At 52.3% G+C, this 24,058-nt stretch overlaps 1 protein-coding gene across 1 annotated transcript in view; it reads left to right on the plus strand.

The window, feature by feature from the left end:
• The first annotated feature begins 5,978 nt into the window (after window positions 1-5,978).
• The window catches only part of LOC109383608 (regulatory-associated protein of mTOR-like), a 43,556-nt gene continuing 25,476 nt past the window's right edge, over window positions 5,979-24,058 (plus strand). Inside the window, exons 1-2 of the mRNA XM_019644199.1 lie at window positions 5,979-6,213; window positions 20,703-20,878. Of these exons, the coding sequence (XP_019499744.1) occupies window positions 6,115-6,213; window positions 20,703-20,878 (275 nt within the window). The 5' untranslated portion in view covers window positions 5,979-6,114. The remainder of the gene's footprint in view (window positions 6,214-20,702; window positions 20,879-24,058) is intronic.

Here is a 24,058-nt window from a genome sequence, read left to right on the forward strand (position 1 = left end):
TTTTGTGTGATGAAATTTTTCTAAGCGTGTCACAAAAATCTATGTGGAAATGCTGATAAATTCGATTACATAAAAATTTTAAACGTCCATCTTGCAGAAAATAGCACAAATCAAGTCAGAGGACAAATGGGGGTAAATATTGGCAAGGTAGGGGACAGGGGAAGGCCAGTATCGTTAGTAAACAAACCACTGTTATAAATCAGTTGAAAATCTTCAACAAGAGCACCGCCGAGGAACAGCGGACCAAGCATGTGCCCGGCGGGTGAAGACCAGGAGTGTGATGGCCGGTAAGAGCGTGGCCAGCTTTGCCTCACAAGCAGGGAACAGGGAAGCGATGTCTTTTCCCTCCCAAAGAAATGAGCGGAAACCTGCAGCGGACGGAGCGCGGAAGCAAGTAGCCTTTCCGGGCACGTGGCCTTGACCCTGTGATTCCGCTCAGAAGGGGCACGGAAACCGGCGCCACGGCTGCTAATGCGGCACCATGTACCGCCCACAGCCGTGGACCGGCCAGGTGCCGACCGCGGGGCTTGATAAATCTGTGCACGTCTATTTAAAAAAACGGTGCAAGAGGTAGACAGCAAGTAACAGGTGGGTGTTCAAGCCAATTAAATTCAAAGGGAGGGTGCAGAGCGCTTTGGAGAACGTAATCCCACTGTGCTTACAGTTATATGTCTTTCCAGAAATGTCCACGCGTTTATATACGAGTGTACATCAAGTTTCTGAATGGACAGAGAAGAGCAGAGGAAACCGCTGGGGAGGGTGCAGGACAGCGGTGCAGACAAGAACTTTGTTGTTCATTTACACTCGTCTGTGCGGTTTGAAAAAAATAATGAATTTTATAATAAAGATTTGACAATTAGTTAAAAGAAAGCCTTGCTAAGAGTCTCATCCTCTTCAAACAAGTGAAGACGAAGGCTGCTCCCCAGTGCCCTCAGCTGTGGAGGGACAGGAGGTCACGCGGTGCCAGGAACAGTCCGGGGGGCGGCCTAAGAGCAGCGCTGCCCTGGGCTTCCTGAAAACCTAAGATGGAAAAAGAAACCAAATGGATGTGTTCTTTCTCAGCGGGCGTAACCTCCTGACAGCACTGGCTGCCTGAGGCCTGTGGATAAATGAATTGGGGGGTTCCTTCTTTCACTCCCCCAATAGGTCGGTCCTCCCCCAAGTAAGTGTCGTGCATAGGAGTGAGTGCCCTCCAAAATGTACCCCAGCCCCCCGGGAATGCCTGCACTCTGTGGAGGTGGGGAGACCCAGCTGCCCGCCCTCTCCTGCCATTGAGATTCGAGCCACCGAGACACAGCGCGAAGGACGCCCCTCCAGGCCCCGCTGCCCAGGCCAGGCCTGGGTGAAGCGGGCAGCCTGCTGCCCTGGTTGCTTCTTTCTCCCTCCAGTGAGCAGAGGCCGTGTGCCCCCCTAGCGCGGAAGCCGCATGTCCCCCCAGTGCAGAGACTGAGTGCCCTCCCCCCAGTATGGAGGCTGCATGCCCCCCCCTCGCCCCCGCAGCACAGAGGGGGCGGCGTGTTCCCAGGGAATGATGCCTGATGCTCTGAGCCGGGGGCAACGGCAGGGGCAGTGACTTCAGTGACGTCCGTTCACCACGTCCACCCCTGCTCGCCTCGGCCTTAGGAAACCAGCATCAGGCTCTTCTTGCAGCGCAGTGTTTGGGAGCCATAATTATCAGTTCCCACCATGCCGCTCCTCCGCTGGCACTGCCACGGCTTCTTTTCATTCTAGTGACCCTAGAATGACACTGCACCCCAACATCGCCTGCTCCCCGCAGCTTCGCCAGGGTAGGAGGGGACCGTGTCCCGTCCCCAGGACCCCATGCCCTCTCAGGCCTCCGCTTGTCCACCTGCTGGTTCGTGTCTCCCAAGCCCAGGTCTCCTCCCAGCCCTGGGCGCTTCCTCCTGTCGCCTACCACCAGCCCTCAGGTGTGCCCGGGACTGGCCCCTTTCCTGCTGTTAAATTACAGACGGAAACGTTGGCTTGGGATGTGTTCGTGCGGCACAAAAGGTCCAGGTGACGCCCGAGCTGGAAAGTGAGCCGCCTCTGTCTGTCTCACACACTCGCAGCCTCTGCCCCCGGCTTATCGCCTGCCCCCAAGACTTGGAGAACCAGCTCTTCCGGGGCGCCCCCCCTCCATCTGCCGCCTCCAAGCCCTCAGGCCTCTGGTGCCCACTCATTTGACAATTACCGCTCTGTAAGGCCAGTTTTCAGATACAGGACATCAGAGAAATCAATTAAGATGCGATCTGAGGTTTCATATCTCGTGGCATCGAGGAAGCACTATTTTTAAAACCTTTGCCTCTCGTATGAAGACGTAGCCCAGGGTTTTCCAGCACTTCTCTGGAGAAACACGATACTGGCTGGTGGCCCTCAGCTGTGTGAGCAAACCCAGGGTGCTGGTCGTTGGACCCTGCCGCGTTCTCAATGAGGGAAAATCTCACTTGTAACATGATACATGTGGTCTGGCGCAAGTGCCGCTTTTAAAAACCCACAGATGTGTTTTCTGATAACCGTGCGTTTGAAAACCTTCGTGGTCCACCTTTCAGCAGAGTCGGTAATGAACTCTCTACTGAACAGGGCAGGAGGCATCCATGTGATCGTGACAATGCAGGGTTTAAAAATGCCATGATTTAAATAACATCTCTTTAGCCTTGTTCTTGATGGTCAAGCTGTAGTAGAGGCAGAGGAAGTGTCCCTGAGGCCTCAGCCTTAAGGACGTTAAAGGGCCGGAAGCCGCACTTGGACCTGGTTGGTGGGCACACCCGGCTCACAGGCACCGCTGCCCCGTACCTGATGTTTCTGGGCATCACATCCTGCTCCGGTCCTGGACCAGTCGTGTGTGTTCAGAAAACACCCGCTAGAAGGGAGACATCACGCCCCTGACTGTCTGAGAACAGCTAACATTATTACAGCCCAGGGAAGGGGGGCGACGTACCCAGGGTCCCGGTGCCTGTCGGTGTGGGTGTGGCCTGAGGGGCTTCGCAGCACAGCCCCAAGCGAGCGCGGTGCCCTTTCCACCTGGGACCACTGGTGACGCAGGCTCGGAGTTCTGTGGCGGAAGATGCAGGAAGACGCACTCAGCGTCTCCTCAGAACGGGGGAGTTGCCGCTTCAGATGTGGACACTGGGTGACAAATGCGCCTCTTTGGCCGCCTCTGGTCCTGGTGCTCAGAACACCGTGGGACATAAACAAACAGCACACAGTGTTGCCAGCATATACTCGTGCCACGACGTCCCAGGCTGGTGCTCAGTCCTCTCCCCTGAGCTTAGAGGTGTCTCTGCCCAGCCGAAGGGTTCATTTTGGCCTCTCCTGTGGTAGCAGGGCTGCATGTCAGCCAGGCGGGGGGAGGGTGCTGGAGAGGGCGCAGAGCGGGGCGCTTTCCGCTGTGCTGGGGAGACTTATTCCTGCCCTGCTCTGCCCAGTGGAGCATCTGCTGCGGCCTTTTTACCTGTGCAGGTAAGACCCGACCGGCTCCTTAGAAACCAGCGGCCGAACATGGAAGTGGAGTAAACCCTGTAGCTTCCTCCTTCCTCCCGCCTTTTAACAGTTTGTGTGCGTTTTTTCTTTTAAAAAATACAGCTGATTTTTATTATAAAAAATTCTAAAAGAAATAGATATGGCCCCCCTGGCCCCCCGGGCACACCTTCGCCTCCCCGAGGAAACTGCCCTTCCCAGCTTGGAACGTAGCCATTATTTATATGACCTGTTCACACCCACCTACCGAGCTCCCGTTATGTGTGGCACTAGCGATTGGTGCTTTATGCACACTTCACAACTTTTCCATTTCTTCCCATAAAACGGGATCATATTATATGTCAGGGTCCAAGACTTGCATTTTTTAAATCGCAGCGAGCCTCCGACATCTTTCCACGTCCATGCGTGTCAGCAGCCTGTCTTTCTGCAGCTGCGTGGGGCCCTCTTTGTGTAATGATCCCTTTCTAGCGGGTCTGTCAGGGTCAGGATTGGCCGTGACCGTCTCCCGCCGGCTGCTGCCCCTCGGCTCCCGTCCTCTGCAGGGAAGGACGACAGGAAGGGTGAGTCTGAGGGTGCCACTGCTTCTGATCATGGGTCAGAATTTGGCTGCAAGATCAGACTTAGCTGCACAGCAGCTGGGACGGGTGCTGCTCTGAAACGTCCCTTGACGGAGGAGCGGCGGAAGTCGGTGTGGGATGGGCGCCCTCTTCCCCGGTGCCACTGGGGCAGCTGAGGCTTCTGCGAATCAAAGTGCTGTGTGTCCTGTCTGTACAGCTCTGTGTACACATCCGAGTGTGCCCAGGATGGACCCCAGGACATCGGACGGGACGGACAGTCAGTGTTTTGTACGTCCTGCCTGATGGCGTTCAAATACGTGTCCTCGGTTCACGTTCCCATCCCTGAGGAACCAGCGCCTTTCTTATACAAAATAAATTAAAAATTCATTTATTCTGCTTTTATATTTAGTTTTTAAATCTACCCTGATTTTTTGTATGTAGAGTCTCAGATAGCAATGAGGAATGGTTAGTTAGATGGGACCGTGTCACTTGCTGAATTGTTCCTTCTCTCTTCAGTGGTTAAAGTGCCACTTTCATTACGATTACATATGGGGGTCTATTTCTGGACTTTCTCTTCTGTCGATTTGTCTGTCTGTCCCCCCCCTCCCGATTCCATCCTGTAATTACTGTGGATTTATAGTATATTTAACGTCAGTAGTGTGAGTTCTTACTCATTGTTCTTTATTAAAAATCAATTTTTGCTATTCTGGTGCGTTTCTCTTCTGCACAAACTTTAGAATCAAATGGTCAGATTCCGTGAAAGAAAACCCCTGCTGGTAATGCGACGGGGCTTTATCGTGACGGGGCTCGATTGTGAGGGGCTTACGTTGACTTGTAGACTCATCGGGAAGAGCCGCCCTCTTTAGAGCTCAACAGTGAGAGTTTGTCCAGAGGACGCGTCTCCACGTGTCCCTTACACGGTGCGGTGATGGTAACAAGCTGTCCAACCAGAGCAGGCCGGCAGCACGGGATGGGGGGAATGGCCATAGAAGCAGAGCGCGGCCCCCTCGCGGTGTGAGGTCCACACACCCACGCACACTTGTGTTGTCCACTCGGCCTTGTCCTGTCTGGGATGGGACTCACCTGGTGCGTGGCTGTGTGTACAGAGAAAGCCTCTGCCGCCCGTGATGACAAGCTTCAAGCTTCCCCAGGCCCGTTGGTCTTGCCACCTGTCCTCCCTTGCCACCTCAAACAGCGCTGTCGGCGGCGCCCGTGTCAGTGCAGCCTCAGCTGCCGGGCACAGCCACCTTTACTGTGCGTGTCCACACTGATTTCTGCCAGTTTCACACCTTGTCTGTGCTCGAGGCGGGCACCCAGGTGAGGCTTTCTGTGCAGTTGTGTGAAAATGTGACCTATGAGTGAGCATCTGTCCCGTTCCTCGAGCGAGCTGAGGACTCTTGTCTTCATTCCCAGCGGTCCCTGGAATGTTTCCAGTACTGGACGGTGCGGCGTGTCCAGAAATGTAGTCCCCTTAGCGGATGGGCGCTGAGGATGGGTCCTGTGATTTGAAAAACAAGTACAGGGCCACGCCCACTTGTACCCTCACGTGGGAGTTTTTAAATCACCTGGAGGGTGACGTCCTCCGGGCACCTCTGGGATGAAAGCGACAGTGGGGAGTGTGCCTCATTCCCGTGCTGCCCGCTGTGTCACTAAGCACCCGGTTCCCAGGGAGCAGCCAGCCGCGTTTCCTCTGCCTTAGGAGAGAGAGCTTGGCTCAGGTTGCTGGGGGTGGGAGAGGACAAGTGGAGGGAACCCCACGGGGGTGAGCGCACGTCCCTAGGAGGCAGCGGGCCACTGACCTGGGTGACGGAGGCCAGCCTAACAGCAGTGGGGCCGGGTTCAAACTGTGACAGCCCCCCTGCACAGCGCTGTGGGTAATGGCCCACGGGCAGCTGGTGGAGGAGCGTTCTCTGCCGTCACTGACTGTGACAGCTCAGGAAGTCCCGCAGCCAGGCCCCGTGTTGTGCCCTCTGCCAGGCCGGTGCTAGTGGCCGGCAGAAGTCACTCACGCGCACCATATTTTGTTTTACAGAACTACACTCAGTATATCCCTCTGTCCATCTATGACCTCCAGACGTGGATGGGCAGCCCGTCCATATTCGTCTACGACTGCTCCAACGCCGGCCTCATCGTCAAGTCCTTCAAGCAGTTTGCCCTGCAGAGGGAGCAGGAGCTGGAGGTGAGTGTGAGCGCAGACCGGGCTGAGCCTGGGCTTGTGTCCTGGGGGGGCTGTGGAGGATGCTGGGGGGCTGGGGGCTGGCCCCCGGTGGCGCCCCCGCCCTTTGAGTGGAGATGTGCTGGGGCTGCATAGGCCCAGCGATCTGCTCAGTGACAGACCCTGGGGGGCGCTCGGGACAAGCTCGTGGGCTTTTCACATCTCATTTTACTCAGTGACATTTTAAATCTGAGCGTTAATTAAGTGATAACACTGGCAGAGTTGATTTGTGCTCTAGAGGCTGCAGATAAATGTTAAACCGAAGCAGACACATTTATTTTAGGAAAGACGGAGCCGTGTCTGGGCATGGTCTTCACTTTCACTCATGTCTTGTTTGCCCCATTTTATTTTCTTCTGTGTTTAAAAACAAACAAACAAAAATCCCCTGAGCTAAATACCGAAAACAAATCCAAACAGCCGCCATCGCAGTGTCCTTGTAGAGAACTAGAGGGCAGTGTGGTGCTCTGAGCGTGAAGACACACTTGGCTGTGGCATTAATGTTTGGTGTCTGAACTACACGGTGAGTTCTGAGGCCGTGTCAGGTAAGAGCCTGTCCTTCTGCACAGAGTGAGGCCAGGACGCCCTCGGTCCCGAAGCCCACGCCGCCCGAGCACGCGCTTCCTCAGGCCGGGGGCCTCCCCCATCCCCACGGATCAGATCTTTACTGTTGGTCACACTCCATCAGCGGGGGTCGCTGGCCTAGAGTTTAATGTTTTATATTCACAAACTCAGCCCTTACACCGAGCAGTGCATAAGAGTGACTGACAGTATGCCCTTCACTCTTGACAGTGGAGCCAAGCGGCACCAGTTGGTGTTAATTCTGTAATAAGAGGGAGAAGATCAGTTTCATAGCACCCCACTTGTACCTTGCTGTTAGCCATGTCCTCTAAGTTTGCCCACCAGGGAGGTGGTGTGATGAGCACTAAGAAAGCCAAGGGGAGATTGGCTCTTCCTTGCATCAGGCACTAATGAATTGTGTTTACATTTCTAATATGGAAATAACAATGCCGGAGAATCCTCCTGACCTTCTTACCCGATTTATGAGCTCCTGGGGCCAAGGGTGGCCCAGCCCTCAGCCTAGTGAGTGAGACCCTAAAGGTAGCCCCACCCACCCCTTCCGTGGCCGGAAGGCGGCGTCTGTCTCATGCCTGAGACCAAATGTTTACTTTCCAGACTCCGAGTAGCTGCTTCCTCAGAACTTCGTGTGTTCTGTCTGTGTTGCCAAGGATTAATCAGCCGAAGAAACTGTTCATTTCACTGAGAGCAACAAGAGAAGAGTGCCTTGCATCTTTTAGGGGGAAAAAAGTGTTTACTGGACCATTTCCTCACGGAGGAGCACAGATGACAAACACGTGACGTGGAGAGTTAACTAGATGCCAGTACAAAGTTACACCATATGTCTGACAGCGAGCTCTGACTGTATCTTCAGCCTTTTTAAATTACAGTGTGGATAAGCCTTGTGTTTTTCCATCGCACGTACTGCTATTGGCCATTGTTCACTCTCTTGCATAAGCAGCGGAAATTAAAATGATAAAACCGGCTCCCAGACAATATCCTAATGTGCGTGTTTGTCATTTTATCTGGTGTACATACAGCAGCCTTATGTGACCTCTTAGGTTTGTTTTTGAAAAACTTCTTACCCTCCCTACAGTTGGCCAAATTCTTTGTAAATTTACAATACCTTGTAACACTTTTATTGAGTAGATGATAACACATGAACTGAAAGAAGTTGGCAGGTAAATTGTTTGTGCCGGTGTTCGAAAACTAGAGTGAGCAAAGAATGACTGACTCTGATGGGCGACATGGTTACTTGGACCAGAGAGCGTCCAGGTAACAAACATCAGCACTGCTGTGAGCAGCGTGAATGTTGGGAGATGATTCTCGCCTCCCAGCTTCCTAGTCGCTGAGGCGGGTGCCGGGCCAGGAGCTCACACCTGTGGACTTCTGTCTCCGAGGTCCTGCAGAGGAAGCAGGAGACAGCTTCGGGGAATCGCAGCATAAATCATCCCACACAGGTGACCCTGCCGCATTTGGATGTTCTGTATCCTGTAATCTTTGCAGATTTCGGTAATCCTGTGTTCCTGTCTCTGCTGCTTCAGTGATCGGCACTGCCTTTGGTTTCAGGCCCCGAGGCTCCTGGGCTCCCTGTTGCGTCTCGGTATTCCCAACTTCAGCCTCGTCTGCACTTGTGCTTTTCCGTAATTAAGCCCCCCTGCCTCCTGGGTGGGTGGATTCTAAAAGTGACGAACTTTAAACCTTGATCGCCTGATTCCAGCCACTAGATCTTGCTCACTGAATGGCGAAGTAGGGTGCTGTCATTTCCATTTTATAACAGTTTTGTTTGTTCCTTTGATTTTCCTGGAGAGGTTTTCTTTCCTCCTAGAACCAGACCTTTAATGTCCCTTCAGTTCCCCAGTTTGCAAGGACGGCCCCGGAGCTCAGGGCGCGCCCTGTCGCAGGCCCTCCCCCAGTTCCCTGCCTCCTCGGGTGCCTGCTGTGTCACCCTGGTCGCTCTCCTGGACGCAGCTGCTGTTTCCCAGGCCCGCCTCGTCTTTCTCGAGCTGCTCCTTTGTTCTGCGAGGGCAGACCCTCAAGTAACAGCCTAAGAAAGGACGTGTGGCAGAGACCTTTCTCACCTGAGCTGTTTGCGTTTGGAGTATTTTCAGCTATGAGTAATAAAAAGTTTCACCATTGGTTTTTAAACAAACAACAGTTTGTCTGTTCTCTAACATCCCTGAGACAAACGGTGGTCATTGAGCAGTGTCCTCGGGGACCCCGGCTGCCTTTATCCGTCCACTCCGGCGCCCTTGGCCGCTTGGTGTTTTGTCCTGGTGGCTGCAGCGTGCCCGTCACAGCGCCAGGAGTTTCCTCTGTCTTCGAGGCCCAATCGGGTGGGAAAGGGCGGTGCTGGCACCTCCCTCACTCGCATTAGGAAAGCAAGGGTGCGTGTGTCCTCACAGCTGATTGGCTAGAGCTGGGTCACATGGCCTCCCACCTGGAATTGGCGGGTGGCCCAAAGGGGACGCAGGTGGGAGTGAGCGTGAGACCATCTGATGAGCGTCAGCTAGACTGCGCGTGTGACGCGCGCGTGTGACGTCTGGTTCCAGCCACATGCGTTACTGGCGGTTTGGGGATGGAGGGTCAGGCCATTTTCGCTGAACAGTATCGCTCTGAATTCTTGCAGTGCTGAGGAGATGCACGTGAGAAGTCTGCCCACTGGCCTCGAGGCTGTAACTAAGCATCCAGACAGGCAGCTACCTACGTTCAGATGAAAACCATAGGAGGCCTATTTATATTCGCAGTGCACAGAACATGTGTTGAAAGAGCTGGAAAGAGAATTCAAATATTCTTGCAACACTTTTATCTCAGATATTAAATCTTTGGTCTGTAACTATGAGAAAGGCAGACTGAGTCTTCAACAGACTGTCTTTGTTTTATGCATCAGTTGTGCTGCTAGGGGGTGTCCCCCGGGCGGTGCCAGCTCTCACCTGCAGTGGCCACCACAGTGGAGATGGAATCGGATCTGGGCAGTTTTCTCTTTGGCTTGGAAGTGAGTGAGTTGCTGTGTCGTGGTGGGAACAGGCATGCCTTTTCCTTCACACGGACACGCTGGGCGGGCTGTGTCCCGGTGAGCCTGGGTCCTGAGCGTAACCATCGTCGCTGCTGCACACATGCGGTGTGGACACTTCCATGGTGGCGGCCACGCAGCAGTGCGGGAACATCTTCCCAAGGGGCGGGGGCGCTTTGGGAAGAAGCCCTGTTGAGGGTCAGCCCCTCGCTCGAGTGGCAGACATCGCTGTCTTTTCTTCCTACTTGTCTGCACTCGTGAGGCCTCCATGTAAGTCCTGCTTCTGTCTGGCATTCTGGAACACTGCTGTGTGAGCCCCTCCTGCGAGCTCCAGCCGGGCTGCCAGTGGACGTGCGTTTTCACAGTGAGACGCAGGCGTGCCCTGCCTTCTGCAGCCCTGGATGTGAGCGGACGTATGACACGGTGACCTCTGTATTCATCACCAAGACTAAATTCTCTGTCAGGGATTTAAGTAATTCTTACAGAAACGACTAACACCGAATCTTCAGGTTTCTTCAAAAAGGTTTACCGTGCATCACATAGAACAAAACAATTCCCACTTTGAAATCTTGTGGTTCCTCTGCCACTGCTGTGGACAGACAGCACATGGCAGGTGTGTCCCTGGGGTTCACCACAGAAACCAGCGCTCGGTGCCAGAAAGGTAGCGTCACAGTGTCCGTCTGGCTTCTGAGCATCAAGTGGTAGTTCCGAGGCCGTCTGAAGAAAGGTGTGTGTCCTGGTCACTGTTCACTGAAATGGAGTTTGTGTGTGGGGATTTGCGAATATTTTCCACGGACTCACTGCTGTGAATTTCATCGCTTCAGAATAGGGATCCACAGTGATGGTTCTAGAAGGAGCTTGTCCGTCTGTATCTCTCAGGGTATACTTTTCTTCTCTCCCATTCTGTCTCGTCTGTAATTGCATAGTTATCATTTGTAGGTAGTAGGGAAAGGAGCAGAAGTTTGTTATTTGATAACTTTATTAGTTTTCTTTTTTGATAATGTCAGGGTGTAGGTTTTTAAAAGATGTTCTCTTTCTTTCTAAGTTATCTTAATTTCCTAAAGTATAAATTTTCCTCTGATGGTTTATCTGGATTATTCTCCTTGACACTGAAGGCTTATTCTGACTCTCAGTGTTTCTTCTATTTAAGAATGAAGAGAAACTACTATTGTGGCTGTGTGTCAACAGGTGGGAATTGTCACCTGAGGGCTTGGCTTTATGGGAAGCTGTCTGGACACGAGGCTCTCTTACTCACGTGGCAGAGGGGCCATTTTTCTGGGATGCCAGTGTCTACCTAGCCAACCTCGTTTTCCCCAGACACATCAGTAACTCTCTTTAGAGAAGAAAACCCCTGAGTGCTTCCCAGGGAGGGGGTTGGGGCAGGTGGTTGCAGGTCCCCTGGCTTCAGGCACACAGGGGAGCAGTGGGCTGTCGCGTGACAGGTGTGCAGGTGACCGTCGTCTTCCAGCCCGCGCCGCTGCAGGCTGGGCCGGAGCACCACCTTCCGCGCCTGCCCCTCTGCATGCACACCGGCTCAGTGCCCCGTATACTTTATGTGTAATAGGCTGTAAGCATTCGTGATAGCAGAGGTTTTCAAAATGGTGTGAAGAAACTAACGGAGTTGAATCCCCCGCCCGCCACCAACAACAGAAGAGTTACATTTGTAATTTAAGGTGAAATGCTACACTGCAGCCTTATAGGAGAGTAGGGGGCTGTTAATTGACAGGCAAGTGCAGCATAAACCCCTTTAATTGGGACCCAGACAGCTACGCCCCAGCACGTGGAGCCATTATGGAAATTATCGGGTGCGAGGCTGGTCCGCGGAGTGCTCTGGTCAGCTGGCTCACTGACCGGAATGGGGAGGCTCGTGGGAAAGCGGTGATGAGAAAGGCAGCTTCTAGAAGGTTAGGGCCCTTGAGCAAGTGAGAGCTGGGGGGGGGCAGTGGGCAGTGAAGGTGGCGGCGGCACAGGGCAAGCCCGGCTCCCCTGGGCCAGAGGACCACTCTGTGTATCTGTGGGATGTTTTCAGTTTGTGGAATATTTTTATAATTTCAGCCTGTGCAGGAGGACGGTACGAATCTCTATGCCCTCGGGGCTGCCAGGCACCTGCCGTTGGTTTGGGAAGATTTAGTTCTTCTCTGTCGGCACCTTTTACCATTCTGAGTCCTGTCATCCTTGTCCTGTCATCCACGTCCTGTCATCTGAAGTCTCAGGAGAAACAAGAGTGATTTCTCTGCATAAAAAAGTTAGGAAACCTCACTGCTGACGGATTCAGTGAAATCCACAGACAAGCGAAGTCTGCCATGAGTGCGCTCGACTTCCAGCGTGTGACTGGACGTCTGCTTCCTTCATCAACACTTCCCTGAGCCTGAAACCTTGCTCCGCTGACCTCAGAGAGCCATTCTGAACACAATTAACCTGAGGATGAGTTAGGTGTTGTCTTGCGGCATCTCTTCTATTGGTGTCATTCGCTGTAACTTAAGTCTGTGGCGTAAACCTGTCGAGGATACCTCATAGGAGCAGATGCTTAAGAAATATGTACAGATTTGGCCTGATAAAGAAACTACCTTTGAGGCCCTGTAGATATAGCTGTGAGCCGTCGAATACGTTTGATCTTTGATTAACCTGTATGAAATGTAAAAAGAAACAAAGAAAAAATTAACCCAAATTTATGCGTATAATACACTGTTTGCTGCTATCACAAAACTGGGAGCTTCTTCAAAGTTAAGTCCTAGGGTTTAATCCTTTTTTCAAATTTCATCTCTTTTACAATAAGCAAGAAATTGCTTAATATTCTGAGCCACAGGTTATGGGCGCCACCATGGGAGGTGGTGCAGGGTGGCCACCTGTGGGGCCTGCTCGCTGTCACAGGAGGGCCTCCCATCCCCATCCCCCCGCCCAAGGCTCAGAGGCTTCCGCCTCCCCCAAACTGAAGTTGGAAGACACTGAGGTCATGGCCAGATGTTCTCTCGCAGAGAGAGCGTGGTGGCACAGGGCAGTGGAGCTCCTGGGGCAGCCGGGAAAATGGCTGCACTAACCTGGCTGGACACGTGGCATGCCAGAGAAGGGCAGGGGGAGGCCGTTAGCCCATTTGAGGGGAGGGGCAGGCAAGGAAGTGCTTTTTTATCAACACGAAGGTCTCAAGCTGCTCATTCTCTCTGCTCCTCTTCAACGTCACACGCACAATGAGACCGCCTGTGCAGTGAGGCTGCGGAAAGACACGGAGGGCATACAGACTGGAAGAGAAGAAATTACCGTGTGTGTTTCTGAAGATGAAATACTCATCTGTGTTGAAATGTGAGTTGTAAGGGTCTAATGGATGTTTACGGAACACTCCACCCATCCGCAGCAGAATATTCCTACTGGCACGTGTCTGTGTGGCATTCATCACGATATATTCTGGGCCGGAAAGCAAGCCTCAACAAATCATACGTAAGTGAAATCACCCAGTCTGTTCTTTGATCATAGCAGAGTCAACTAGAAGGCAGTCATAGAAAGACAACAGAAAAATCTCAGAAAACAACTAACAAGTTTCAAGGGAAATTTTAAAATATATTGAACTGAATTGAAAGGGAAATACAACATGTTCGTATTGATAATATGCAGCTAAAGCCATTGGAAGGGAAATTCTAGCACCAAATGCTTACGCTAGAGAAGAGGGGACGCCGCACAGCAGTGACCTCAGTTCCTGCTTGTCTGAGTCCGTTTGAGCTGCTGTAACAAATGCCACAGACCAGCTGGCTTATAAACAATAGAAATTTATTTCTCACTGTCCTGGAAGCTGGACTGCGCACGATCAAGGTGTGAGCATGGTCAGGTGAGGAGCCTCCCCGGGTTCGCAGCCAGGGCCTTCTCGCGGCGTCCTCGTGGCGGACAGAGCTCTGGGTTCCTGTCAGGACACCGAGCCCATCATGGGGCTCAGCCTTCATGGCCCAGTCGCCTCCCAAAGACCCTCTCCTAATACCCTCACCTTAGGGGGTCAGGACTTCCACGTGTGCAGTTTGGGGGACATTCAGAACACAGCATCACATCAAGAAAGAAACTGGAAAGGGGGAGTAAAGGAAACCCAGAGCAATCAGAAGAAAAAACCACGATGATAAAAGCAGAAATCATTGAAATTAAAAAGAGAAAAACAGTAGGGAGAAATCAGCAGAACCAAAAGCTGATTCTCAGAAGTTAGTCAATAAAATGGGTAAATCTCTCGCAAGACTAATGGAAAGAGAAAGAGAGAGGAGTCGGGGCCTTGCAGGTGTTAGAATAATAAGGGGATACGATGAACAACTTCACACTCACAAATCTGACAACTTCAGAGAAATGGACCAGTCCCTCTAAACCCAGAAACTGCTGAATCCAACCAAGATGAACCACATAACATGAATAGTTCTAATGCCCCTAAAGAAATCGAATCTGTAGATTTAAAGCGCCTGAAAGGGGACTCTCCGGGTCCATAGAGTTTCACTGGAAAAGTCTACCAAACATTTAAAGAAGAATTAACGCCAATTTTATACGTCTCCCGGAAAACAGAAGTGGGAGGAAGCACTTTTCAATTTATTTTATGCGGTCTTGGTTACCCTGATGCTAAAATGGGCACGGTACAAAAGAAAAAAACAAGAACTCCAGACCACTGTTTATCACACACTTAGATGCGAAAATCCTTGGCAAAATCAATTCTAGCAGTTTATAAAAAGAACTGTACTCCACGACCGAGTGAGGTTTATCCTAGGTATATAAGTCTGGCTTAATTTTCAAGAAATTAATTAATGTAATCCACCCTGCCCACAGATTAAAGAAGAAAGATCATATGTCAACTGACACACAAAAAAGCATTTGACAAAATCCAGCACCCTTTCGTGATTTAAAAAAAGAACTTCTTACAAACTAGGGATAGAGGGGAACTTCTTCAGCCTGATAAAGAGCATCTATAAAAAACCTACAGCTGCCGTCGTACTTAATGGCAAAGACTGAATGTTTCCCCCAAGATTGGGAACGGGCGAGGATGTCCCTGTCACCACTCGTAGCCACGTAGCCCTGGAAGTACTGTCCAGTGCAATACGGCAAGAAAAGGATGTGAGTCACTAGGGAAAAGAGACTCAAAGCCACAGCTAGTGGGGCGCACTTCACATCTGCCAAGATGGCTGGAATAAAAAGGAAGGATAACTGCAGCTGCTGGCAAGGATGTGTAGGAATCAGACCCTTCGTACCCTGCAGGTGGGAATGGAAAACGGTGCAGCCGTTTGGAAGCGGGTGGCAGCTCCTCGAGCAGCCACGCAGCCACCACACGACCCCGCGAGCCCATGCTTAGGTCTGCATCCGGGAGATCTGAAAACAGGTTCACGCAAAACGCGTACACAGACGTTCGAAGCAGCCTTGTTCACAGTGCAAAGTCTCTTCTTGGTGTAAAAGGCCACAGAAGTTTTAAATTTCTTGCCAAGTCCTTTAGTTGTGACTCGTAACTGTCTAAGAGGATTTGGGGGGTAGAATTTGGTTGTAATTTCTAGTTAAGCATTGTCACTGAATTGTAGAATGACTCTTGAGCATTTTGGAAACTGTTCAGTTGCTAACAGCTAAATGTCTTTAGCACACTGGCTGGTCCATTTGGATAAACCCTGAGGGTAATTGTGACAAACTGTTGCTATGACGGGGCTCTTTGAAGGGCAGCGTGGGGGTTTCTCTGTATGGTCACGAGTCTTTATCCAACAGAGCAGACTCCCTTTTGCTCTCTTGGCCTCACTTTCAATTTCCCAGCAGTAGGTCCTACTTGGTTTTTAAATTGAGATTTAATATTTGATAGGTAATTATATAAATTATTTATAAAAAGTTACTCCCTCCACTTTGTAGCTGCTGTTTTTAGGCCAGCACCTGTCGCAGGGCCGGTGCTCCATTTATATGCTTGAGATGAGCTGGGTCAGCAGTACGCGGATTCCTTTCTAGATCTCAGGCTCTCTCAGAACTTAACAGAAACGTTCCTTATAAGTAGGTGCTGAATTAGAATAAAAGTTGCCTTAAACTAGAAGTGGAATTATTACCAAGTTGGTGTTCTTGTCAGAAAGAACTCGTTCAAGACGCCTCTGGAATGGCCAGTGCCTCGTGTGTCAGAAAGCGGCCTCTGTGTGTGTGGAGAGAAGCCGTCACGAAGCCCGAGGGCCGTGCAGGCACCCCTGACCCCCCGGCGGGCCTGTGGAGCTGCCCGCCGCCTTCCCAGGAGCGCCGAGGTGCAGAACCAGCCGCGGGGGTCTTTCTGGGTATGGTTGCTGTGTCATATCTGACGATCTTTCTGGATCCTTCCCAGAAGGCTCCAGTGAGCTTTTAAAGATGAATTTCTTTTCTGGTGTTTGAGTCCCTGGGTTTCCCAGGAGAAACCCCTCTGGGTCAGAGTCCGTCTGGGCGCCCCTTTCGGCGTGAATGGTGGCCCCCAGTGGGAACGGCTCACTTCTGCGCCGGAGGCCTGAGAAAAGTTCTGTGCTCACGCGCAGGCCGTTTCCCAGGGGCCGTTTCAACCAGGTCCGTGCCTGAGATGAATACAAACCAGAACAATGTATGAGGAAGAAATAACCGTCCATTAAGACAGGGTTAGGTATTCCTGGGTTAGCGGGCCCGAAAAATAATGATTCCTGGGTGGAGCTGTTGCCCTGAGGGTCATTTTAAAACATGTTACTGGTTCCAGGTATCCCTAAGCAGAGCTCTCGTGGGCCTCGTGTGTGCCCGCTGGCGAGGCGGGCAGGAAGCACACTGCCCGCTGCCTAGGTGGTCACAGGCACCACTTCGGGGCACCTGCCGCCTCTGGCCTGTCCCCCCTGCATCCTGCCAGGGACTTCTTAAGTAGCCGGGCCTTTTTTCAGGGACCATTTTGATCTGGGAAATTTAGTTTCTGGTAGACTTATTCGGAGAAAAGATGTTTCTGCGTCTGCCTGTCTCACCTCCTCCTCGGGCCACATGCTGGGTCACAAGGTGTGGGCTGAGGTGCTGAGTAAAGTCGCTGCCCGACAGGACTGCATGGTGAGGATGGGTCCCGGCAGCATCGCCTCCAGAGCAGACAGGACGGAGTGCTGACTCCTGTGGAAATCTTAACCCAGCGGGGAATGACGTGGCTGCCTGTGCATGCGGAACCCGCCCCGCCCCCCACCTCCCCGTGGGTGCCTGTGACGTTGGGGAAACGTGGCCGTGATGTGACAAACTGTTCCACTTCCCGAGGAGCCTCAAGAAGCAGAGATGGAAGAGCTGCCGTGTTTAGAGGGTGTGGCGGGAGGCTCCGTCGTCCAGTGGCTCGGCTGTGTCAGAAAGCAAATCTAACGTGGAAGCAAGTTATAAACAGAAACCTTAAAACCAGAAACCACACCGGTATTTCTGCCATGAAAAGACTCATCTCTTTGAGAAGGAAAATAAGACTGTTGAGTCTGGTTTTCATGTGAATGGCGGTTCCCTCCTGCTTGAGGTCCCAGAGGGACAGCGCCCAAGCCAGGACGGCACAGAGCACACAGCGGCTCTAACACCATTTGGCCAGCGGCAGCTCTCTGCCTGGCTCAGGCCTCCTAGCGGGCTGTCACAGCGGGCGGAAACTCATTTCTGGTGGGAGCCGTGCTGTCGCGCCCAGTGAGCCGTGCTGTCGCGCCCAGTCGGCCTGTGGGGTGGGTGGGGGTGGGGGGCTTTGCTACGTGGTCCGCCCCCTTTCCCTTTTGCTTGCAAAGTCCCTTGGCGATGGTTGTGCGGTGTGAGCGTGCCTAGTGCCAGCGGCTGGACAGAGTGGTGAATTCTAGGCGGTGTGTGTCTTAGCGCATGGAAAATGACCCCAGTCCTCTAAAAACTCATTTTTATTAGGTAGTTTAAATTTGACGCATTACACACTAGAATTTGATTTGTGTTTTGGGTTTCACATTCCGAAGAATGGGATGTTAATGAAATTGCACCTTTACTTTCGACATTCCACTTGAGATGTTAAAAGCAAGGCTTGATGGGCAGCAATAATTCCGACGCTTTACTGTCGTAAGGAACGTGTTAGGTAAGAGTGAGGCCGGCTTTCTGTGTATTTAACTTAAAAGGTGTGCACAGGGCTTTTGGAAAGTGCCCCACAGAGCCACTGTGGGTGTCGTGGCGCTTGGTGTGGACTCGAGGGTGGGGGGCGACGCAGCGAACAGTGGCCTGAAGTCAGGAGCCGCCCCCTCCCCGTCCCCCGTGCTGGCTGACTGGCAGTCCCGTCACTCCTTAAGGTCTCTGCTTCCTCCTCGCTAAAGGTCTTTGAACACGGAAATAAAACCTCCCTCCTGGGGATCTCGTATGAAGCAGATGAAACGTAAATGTGAGACAGGCTTGCTAAGTAACTGCAAACAGATTATCAGTAAGGAGCAAATGCTGAGATACACAAACACGCTTCAAGTCAGGAAGCAAATTGGTAGCTTTCAGTGGTCGGAAATGACGCCTTCCTGGCCCTGCGCACGCACGCCCCTCGGCGCCCATCGCCTCCCAGCACGCTCGCTTGGCACCTGGTTTGGGGCTTCGCTGTGGTCTGCGTGGGAAGCAGGGAGTCGCTGAAGTGACAGATAATTTAGAGGCTCTGGAGGCGGACTCGTCAGCATGCTGCACCGTGCTTCTCCGGTCCGCTTGCCGAGTGGCATGAGAAATGACACTGCATTGGGAGGGGGGCCGTCCCGTCCCTAAGGCTTGAGCTGCAGCCGTTTTAGGTCAGGTTACACGGGGGCCCAGCGGCGCGTAGCTTTTCCTTAACAGCAGAGGGTGGCCTTCTGAGGGTGGGTGAGTGCGTGAGGGGTCCTGATCATGGTATGGTCCCGTGTGGTCACTAGTTTCTGGGTTTACTTGTCATTATTGGAGTCACTTAAATGCTACACTCAAGCATTTGGCTCAGAGCAACTGAAGAACAGGAAACACACTTCTCTCCCGGTAGCCTGCTGTCACCCCCCTGCTTTGTCTGCCATCCTGCCACCATGTCCCTGTCTACTCAGCCTTCTCAGCGCTGAGGCAGGCGTGAGGGCCCCAGACTCCCTCCGTCCCTCCCAACCTTGAGCCAATGGCTCCCCAGGGCACCGCCGTGCCCTTCCCAGCTCTGGCCAGGAGCAGGCAGAGCCGCGGGAACGCACGAGTGTGCACTCGTTACATTTTACGGCCAGATGCCATGAATCATTGTGTGCATCGTTATTTCTGAAAATGGTAGGAAAACCTGCTGTGGGTTCCTGAAGTTGTCAAATATGTGCGCCATGTGGCGGGGCCGGGACTCAGCCCCGTGCTGGGGTAGGTCTGCTGGTTGTGTTGGATGCAGGCTTTGCGATGCTCTTTTTCGTGATTGCAAAAGGAAGCCACACCTCTGAAAGGCCTGTGGTTTTTTAAAAAACTTTTGAATGCATGGCATCTTTTAAAAAAAGATTGACACTTTCACTTAGAATTCATTCACTGAGAAGTGGAATTTGTGTGCATCTGTTATGAATCACCTCCCAAAGCCAGGTTCATGTGCCCGATGGGCTAGTCAGCCAACCCTGAGACGCCGTGCCTGGGGGTGAAGGGTTTATTCCATGTGGCCAAAGGGAGGGGACGGGGAGTGAGTCTCTCAAGTCCGTCTTCCACCAGAAGCAGAAGTCGGCAGCTAGTGAGTAAGGGTGGGGTGGGGTTCAGGGACCAGAGGGGCAAGTCTGTGTTTCTTCAGGCACAGATAACGTTTCGTGCTGCCAGACTCGTGGGCATCCGGAGCTGGTCGCAACTTTCTTATTCCTTCTGTGAAACAAATTCATAAACTCTCCTTGTGACCCTGGAATTATCTCTTCCTGCATGACAAAGAGACAGGCCATCAAGCATCACAGAATTATTCTGCGAGAATAAGGGGTGCTGGCTGGAAGAACTAAGATTCTGCAGAGAATTTCTAATCGTGTGTCAGTAACCTTATCATTAAAACAAAAAGCAGAAACGTTTTGAGACCAGCGCCGCTGTTTAAGCTATCATTGTTTGCACTTAAGTAGCTGTATTTTTCTATTCTCTCAAGCAAAGTGTACTTTTAAACATTCCCCTGGAACTTGCTCTACAGGCAGGCCTTTAGAACACAACTAACATACTTTCTTAATCTTTGACCATAAGCTACGTGACAACCAAAGCTGCTAAAACGTTTCATTAAAGCTTGTACCTACGTCTCCGGACTCGAGGCTCTGACACCGAACATGGTTGCTGTTGGCTGTCGGTTTCACGTCCTCACAATACACAGTAATTAGCTGTGTGCCTGTCTTCCTGCAGCCCCTGTACCCACCCTGACCCAAACCTCACCCAAGGAAATGTCAACGAGTGCTACCAACCCAGCTTTAATGAGAATTAAATTTTGTATTAAAACAAAACGAGACAAAAACACCTTTCCCCCTGACTACAGTGTTAGTGCGTGTGTGTGTCGGACACTCAGCGGGATTAGGTTGGTCAGAGAGTCACCTTCGCCCCCGTGCTGGGCGCTGAGCTGCCCTGTGTGTCTGCTGCCCGCTTTCCTGGGTCTCGGGAGGTGGAGTTCACTCTCTGTACCCTGAACATTGATCCCTGTTACTGGATTCTGCTGCATTAAAGACTGAATCTGAAAATAAGCGATAAGATGCCAGAAGCGACCTGGAGGGAGGTGTATGGGATGTGTGACCACAGAGCCAGGAAGGACTGAGCACAGGAAACCCCTAGAGAAAAGCCTGCTTGCCAGAGACAGGCCTCATGGTGTCGTCAGAGGGACCCCGGTAAGGAGAGCCTGTGGTCATTGAGCCTCCAGGAGGGGGTTCAGCAGCCCTGCCTCTGTCCCGAGGGCTTAGCACGCAGCCGCACAGCTTCAGGCCTCAGCCGGCGGGTTTGTCCCTCGCTCCCTTCGTGTGCCCCCGTGCGCGCCCAGCAGCCCGGTCACTCAGCCTTCATGGTCTCCCCGCAGGTCGCTGCCATCAACCCGAACCACCCGCTGGCGCAGATGCCTCTGCCGCCATCCATGAAGAACTGCATCCAGCTGGCGGCCTGCGAGGCCAACGAGCTGCTGCCCATGATCCCCGACCTCCCGGCCGACCTGTTCACGTCGTGCCTCACCACCCCCATCAAGATCGCCCTGCGCTGGTAAGTGGCACCATGGCCCGGGAGCTCCCGAATTCCACGGATCTGAGGAAGCTGCCTGGGGTTTATGGACGTGAACTCGGGGCCCTGGGTGGAGGCAGAGCTGCCCTGGGGGCTGTGGGTGGCTCCTCCTTCCCGGATGGGTGGCGCGTGCGGCCTGCTGCTCGTGTTCATCGTGGGGTGTCATGGATGGTAGCGTGGGGTCAGAAACGGTGTGCGGTGCCATTGAACGTGACCCAGGAAGATCTTCGGTCCTGATGATTCAGGAATTTATGTATTTTATTCAGCGTCTAAGAAATAATTTACTAACTACCAACTGTGGACCTAGAGCCCTGCAGCCGACTCTGGGTGGTGTGGCCTTCCAGAAGGTACAGTCTAGCTGAGGACATGAGGTGTGGCCCGAGGGTTCGTTATATGAATGGGTGCTTTGTGCCCGGCGGAGATGTCCCCGAGGGCCGAGGTGGGCAGAGAGCTTCTTGGCGATGGCGGGGACGAGGCAGGACCCATCAGAGATGGGCGCACGGCCCGAGCCATTGGGATGAGCCTGGTGCTTCTGAGAAGAGCGAGTCGATCGGCCTAGAGAGGAAGGTGTGGAAAGGGGTGTAGGGAGGTCAAGGGGTGGACCCAGGTCAGATTGCGGGTGGCCTGGAACGTGGGCCAGTGACCTTGACCTCTGCTAGGCCTGGCCGGGGAGAGCCCCTGAAGGTGTTATGTGGGGAAATGACCTAAGATTGGTGTTTCAGGAGGAGAATCTGCTCAGTGATAGGGAGGCCGTGGTCCTAATCGGGCCGTTGTCCCAGCAGTGCCATCAGACTAGAGCGGGAAGGTGGGGATGGCCACGGGCCAGGCAGGAGCCCCGCCGGCGTACCTGCACCTCGGACCCTCCTGTGGGACAGGCCCCGTTTCCTCTCCTGCCCGCCTCCCCGCCCCGATTTCCTGCCCCCGCCGCCTCTGCGCACTGACTCGGGAACTGACACGGAGCCTCATAAGGGCGCTTGCTGACCACACTGCGCTCGGTACGTTAAGCATAGTCACTTGCGGGAGCACAGCACGTGCTTTGTACGTGAAAACAGCCTTGCTTCCTGGACACAGAATGTGTGTTTGACGGCACGTGTATTTACGACTCTTAGGGGCTGCTGACGTAGCTCCTGGAAAACTGTTTTCTGATTTCTCTTTTTATTTTTGCCTCAATCTTTGCAGTTTTCAGAAACTGATAATTTCAGTCATTCTGAAATGAGCAATTACACTCCTCTCCATGTAAGCGACCGCCTTAATCACCATAAATATAAACACAGCATGAGAACCCAAACGGTGCTTTTCCTTTGCTTTTTCTTCTTCTTTGATGGAGTGGACGAACACCACTTTAAATTTGTGATGGGCATATTGTGTGCGACTGACACTGCTCAGTCAGTGGTACTTAATTGCTGTGGGACTTGCTGTAAGATGGATTGACGGGCTTGCTCGTGCAGCCATACCGTCCACTAATGAAAACGATAGATGCCATTTTGGAGTGATAAAGGTCAGGAAACTTATTTCCATCTGTCCCCTTCAATTGAGGCATTTCCGGGAGTTTACATGTTAATGACATAACGTTGACGCCTACTTGTCAGCATGGGAGGCTGTGCCCTCGGAGCTGCCCGGTGAGGGGTGGCAGGTGCAGACGCTGTACCTTGGGAAACGCAAATTCTCACTGTCTTTTTATGGTGGGATTAACCATTTGTCCTCTGTAGGGTTTTCTAAAATACAACTTCTTTGCTAGAGAACAAACTTGCTGCCTCTCCATTCAGTGCTCTATGCGTTGTGAACTTTTCCTGCTTCTTTAAAAAAACTGAATAAAATGACTCTGCCTTACTTCTTATGTTTGAAGGCAGAGAAGGTCAGGGGCCCTCGCAGAGAACGAAGTGATCTAGACACGTCAGAGAATGACAAGGGCCCAGCAGTTCACTGTGCGGTGGTGTCCCACCGTGCCTGAGGCCTCGGAGTGGGTAATTTAACTTGGAACTTACTCAAATGGTTTTGTCCTCTGGAAGTCTTCCCAGGATGGCCCTATCCCTGGCCCGGTTCTTCTGCACGAGCCTAAGGCGGCGAGGGCGATTTCCGGTCAGCCAGGTTATATAATTTGTCATGTGCCCACCTTGAGGGAAATAGTTTTCCTCCCCACGCTAGACGATGTACTCACACTGTTCCAGTCTCTTGACGTATACTCAATTAAGATGAATGTCATAATGTGTTGTAACAGAGCGCTTTTAAAACAAGTTGACATGCAAAACCCTGATTTATGCTGCTAAGGAAGAGAATTGAACCAGACGGAATGGCACGGGCTGCTGACTTCCCCTGGACCCAGTCCCCGGGGCCCCAGGAGAGAGTAAGATCGATGGGCCCTCCAGCGAGCCCACTCAGCAGTGAAGTCAGAGACAGCGTGGAGCCCTTGGGAGGACTGAGGCTGGGGGTGGGGAGTGGGGGGTGGAGGAGACGGTGGAGCAGGTGAGGACCAGGGGGTGCGGGCAAGGGCCGGCGAGGGGGCCCTTCTGGTTGTGCCCAAGATGGGTACAGCTTGCCCTGTTGGTCTGGGCTCAGAAGGAAGGAAGGAAGGAGAGAAGGGGTGCCATCACAGCACCGGGCAGAAGGAGAGTTTTGAGCGAGGATGACAAGCACGCTCAGTGACAAAGGAGATGTTAGAAACAGGAAAAGGAAACAGGAGGTCGGGAGAAGAACCGGCTGATGATAGGGAGCGTGAAAACTGGACCTGATGGAAGAAGGGGTTTCGGAGACGGATTGAAAAGCCGCGTGCCCTGGGTAAGCCAGAGGACAAGCCGGAGAGCTGAGAGCTGCATCTAGGAATTCCCACCGAAGCTATGGAGACAGCAAAAGTGAGAGCCCAGAAAGATAGAGTTAAATTTGAATACCTAACATATCTAAGGTATCAATCATGAAAAATAAGTATGTGAGGGATAACCACCAAAAGAATGAAAACTGAATGTGTTTTTTTCACACAAGGGGAAAAATTCCTTCTCTCCAAAAGAAGGGGGTGTGGGGAGCAAGTGTGGAAAATAGAAAATGTGAAGCACGATGGCTGAAATCAGTTTTGAAATTAAAGTGATTATCTGACTGTAAATGAGTGAACTCATCTTTCAAAGGACAGTGGTTCTCATGCTGCATAAAAATCATCATGAGCAGCACCCT

Source organism: Hipposideros armiger, unplaced genomic scaffold (genome assembly GCF_001890085.2).
Source record: "Hipposideros armiger isolate ML-2016 unplaced genomic scaffold, ASM189008v1 scaffold_87, whole genome shotgun sequence".
Classification (NCBI taxonomy): domain Eukaryota; kingdom Metazoa; phylum Chordata; class Mammalia; order Chiroptera; family Hipposideridae; genus Hipposideros; species Hipposideros armiger.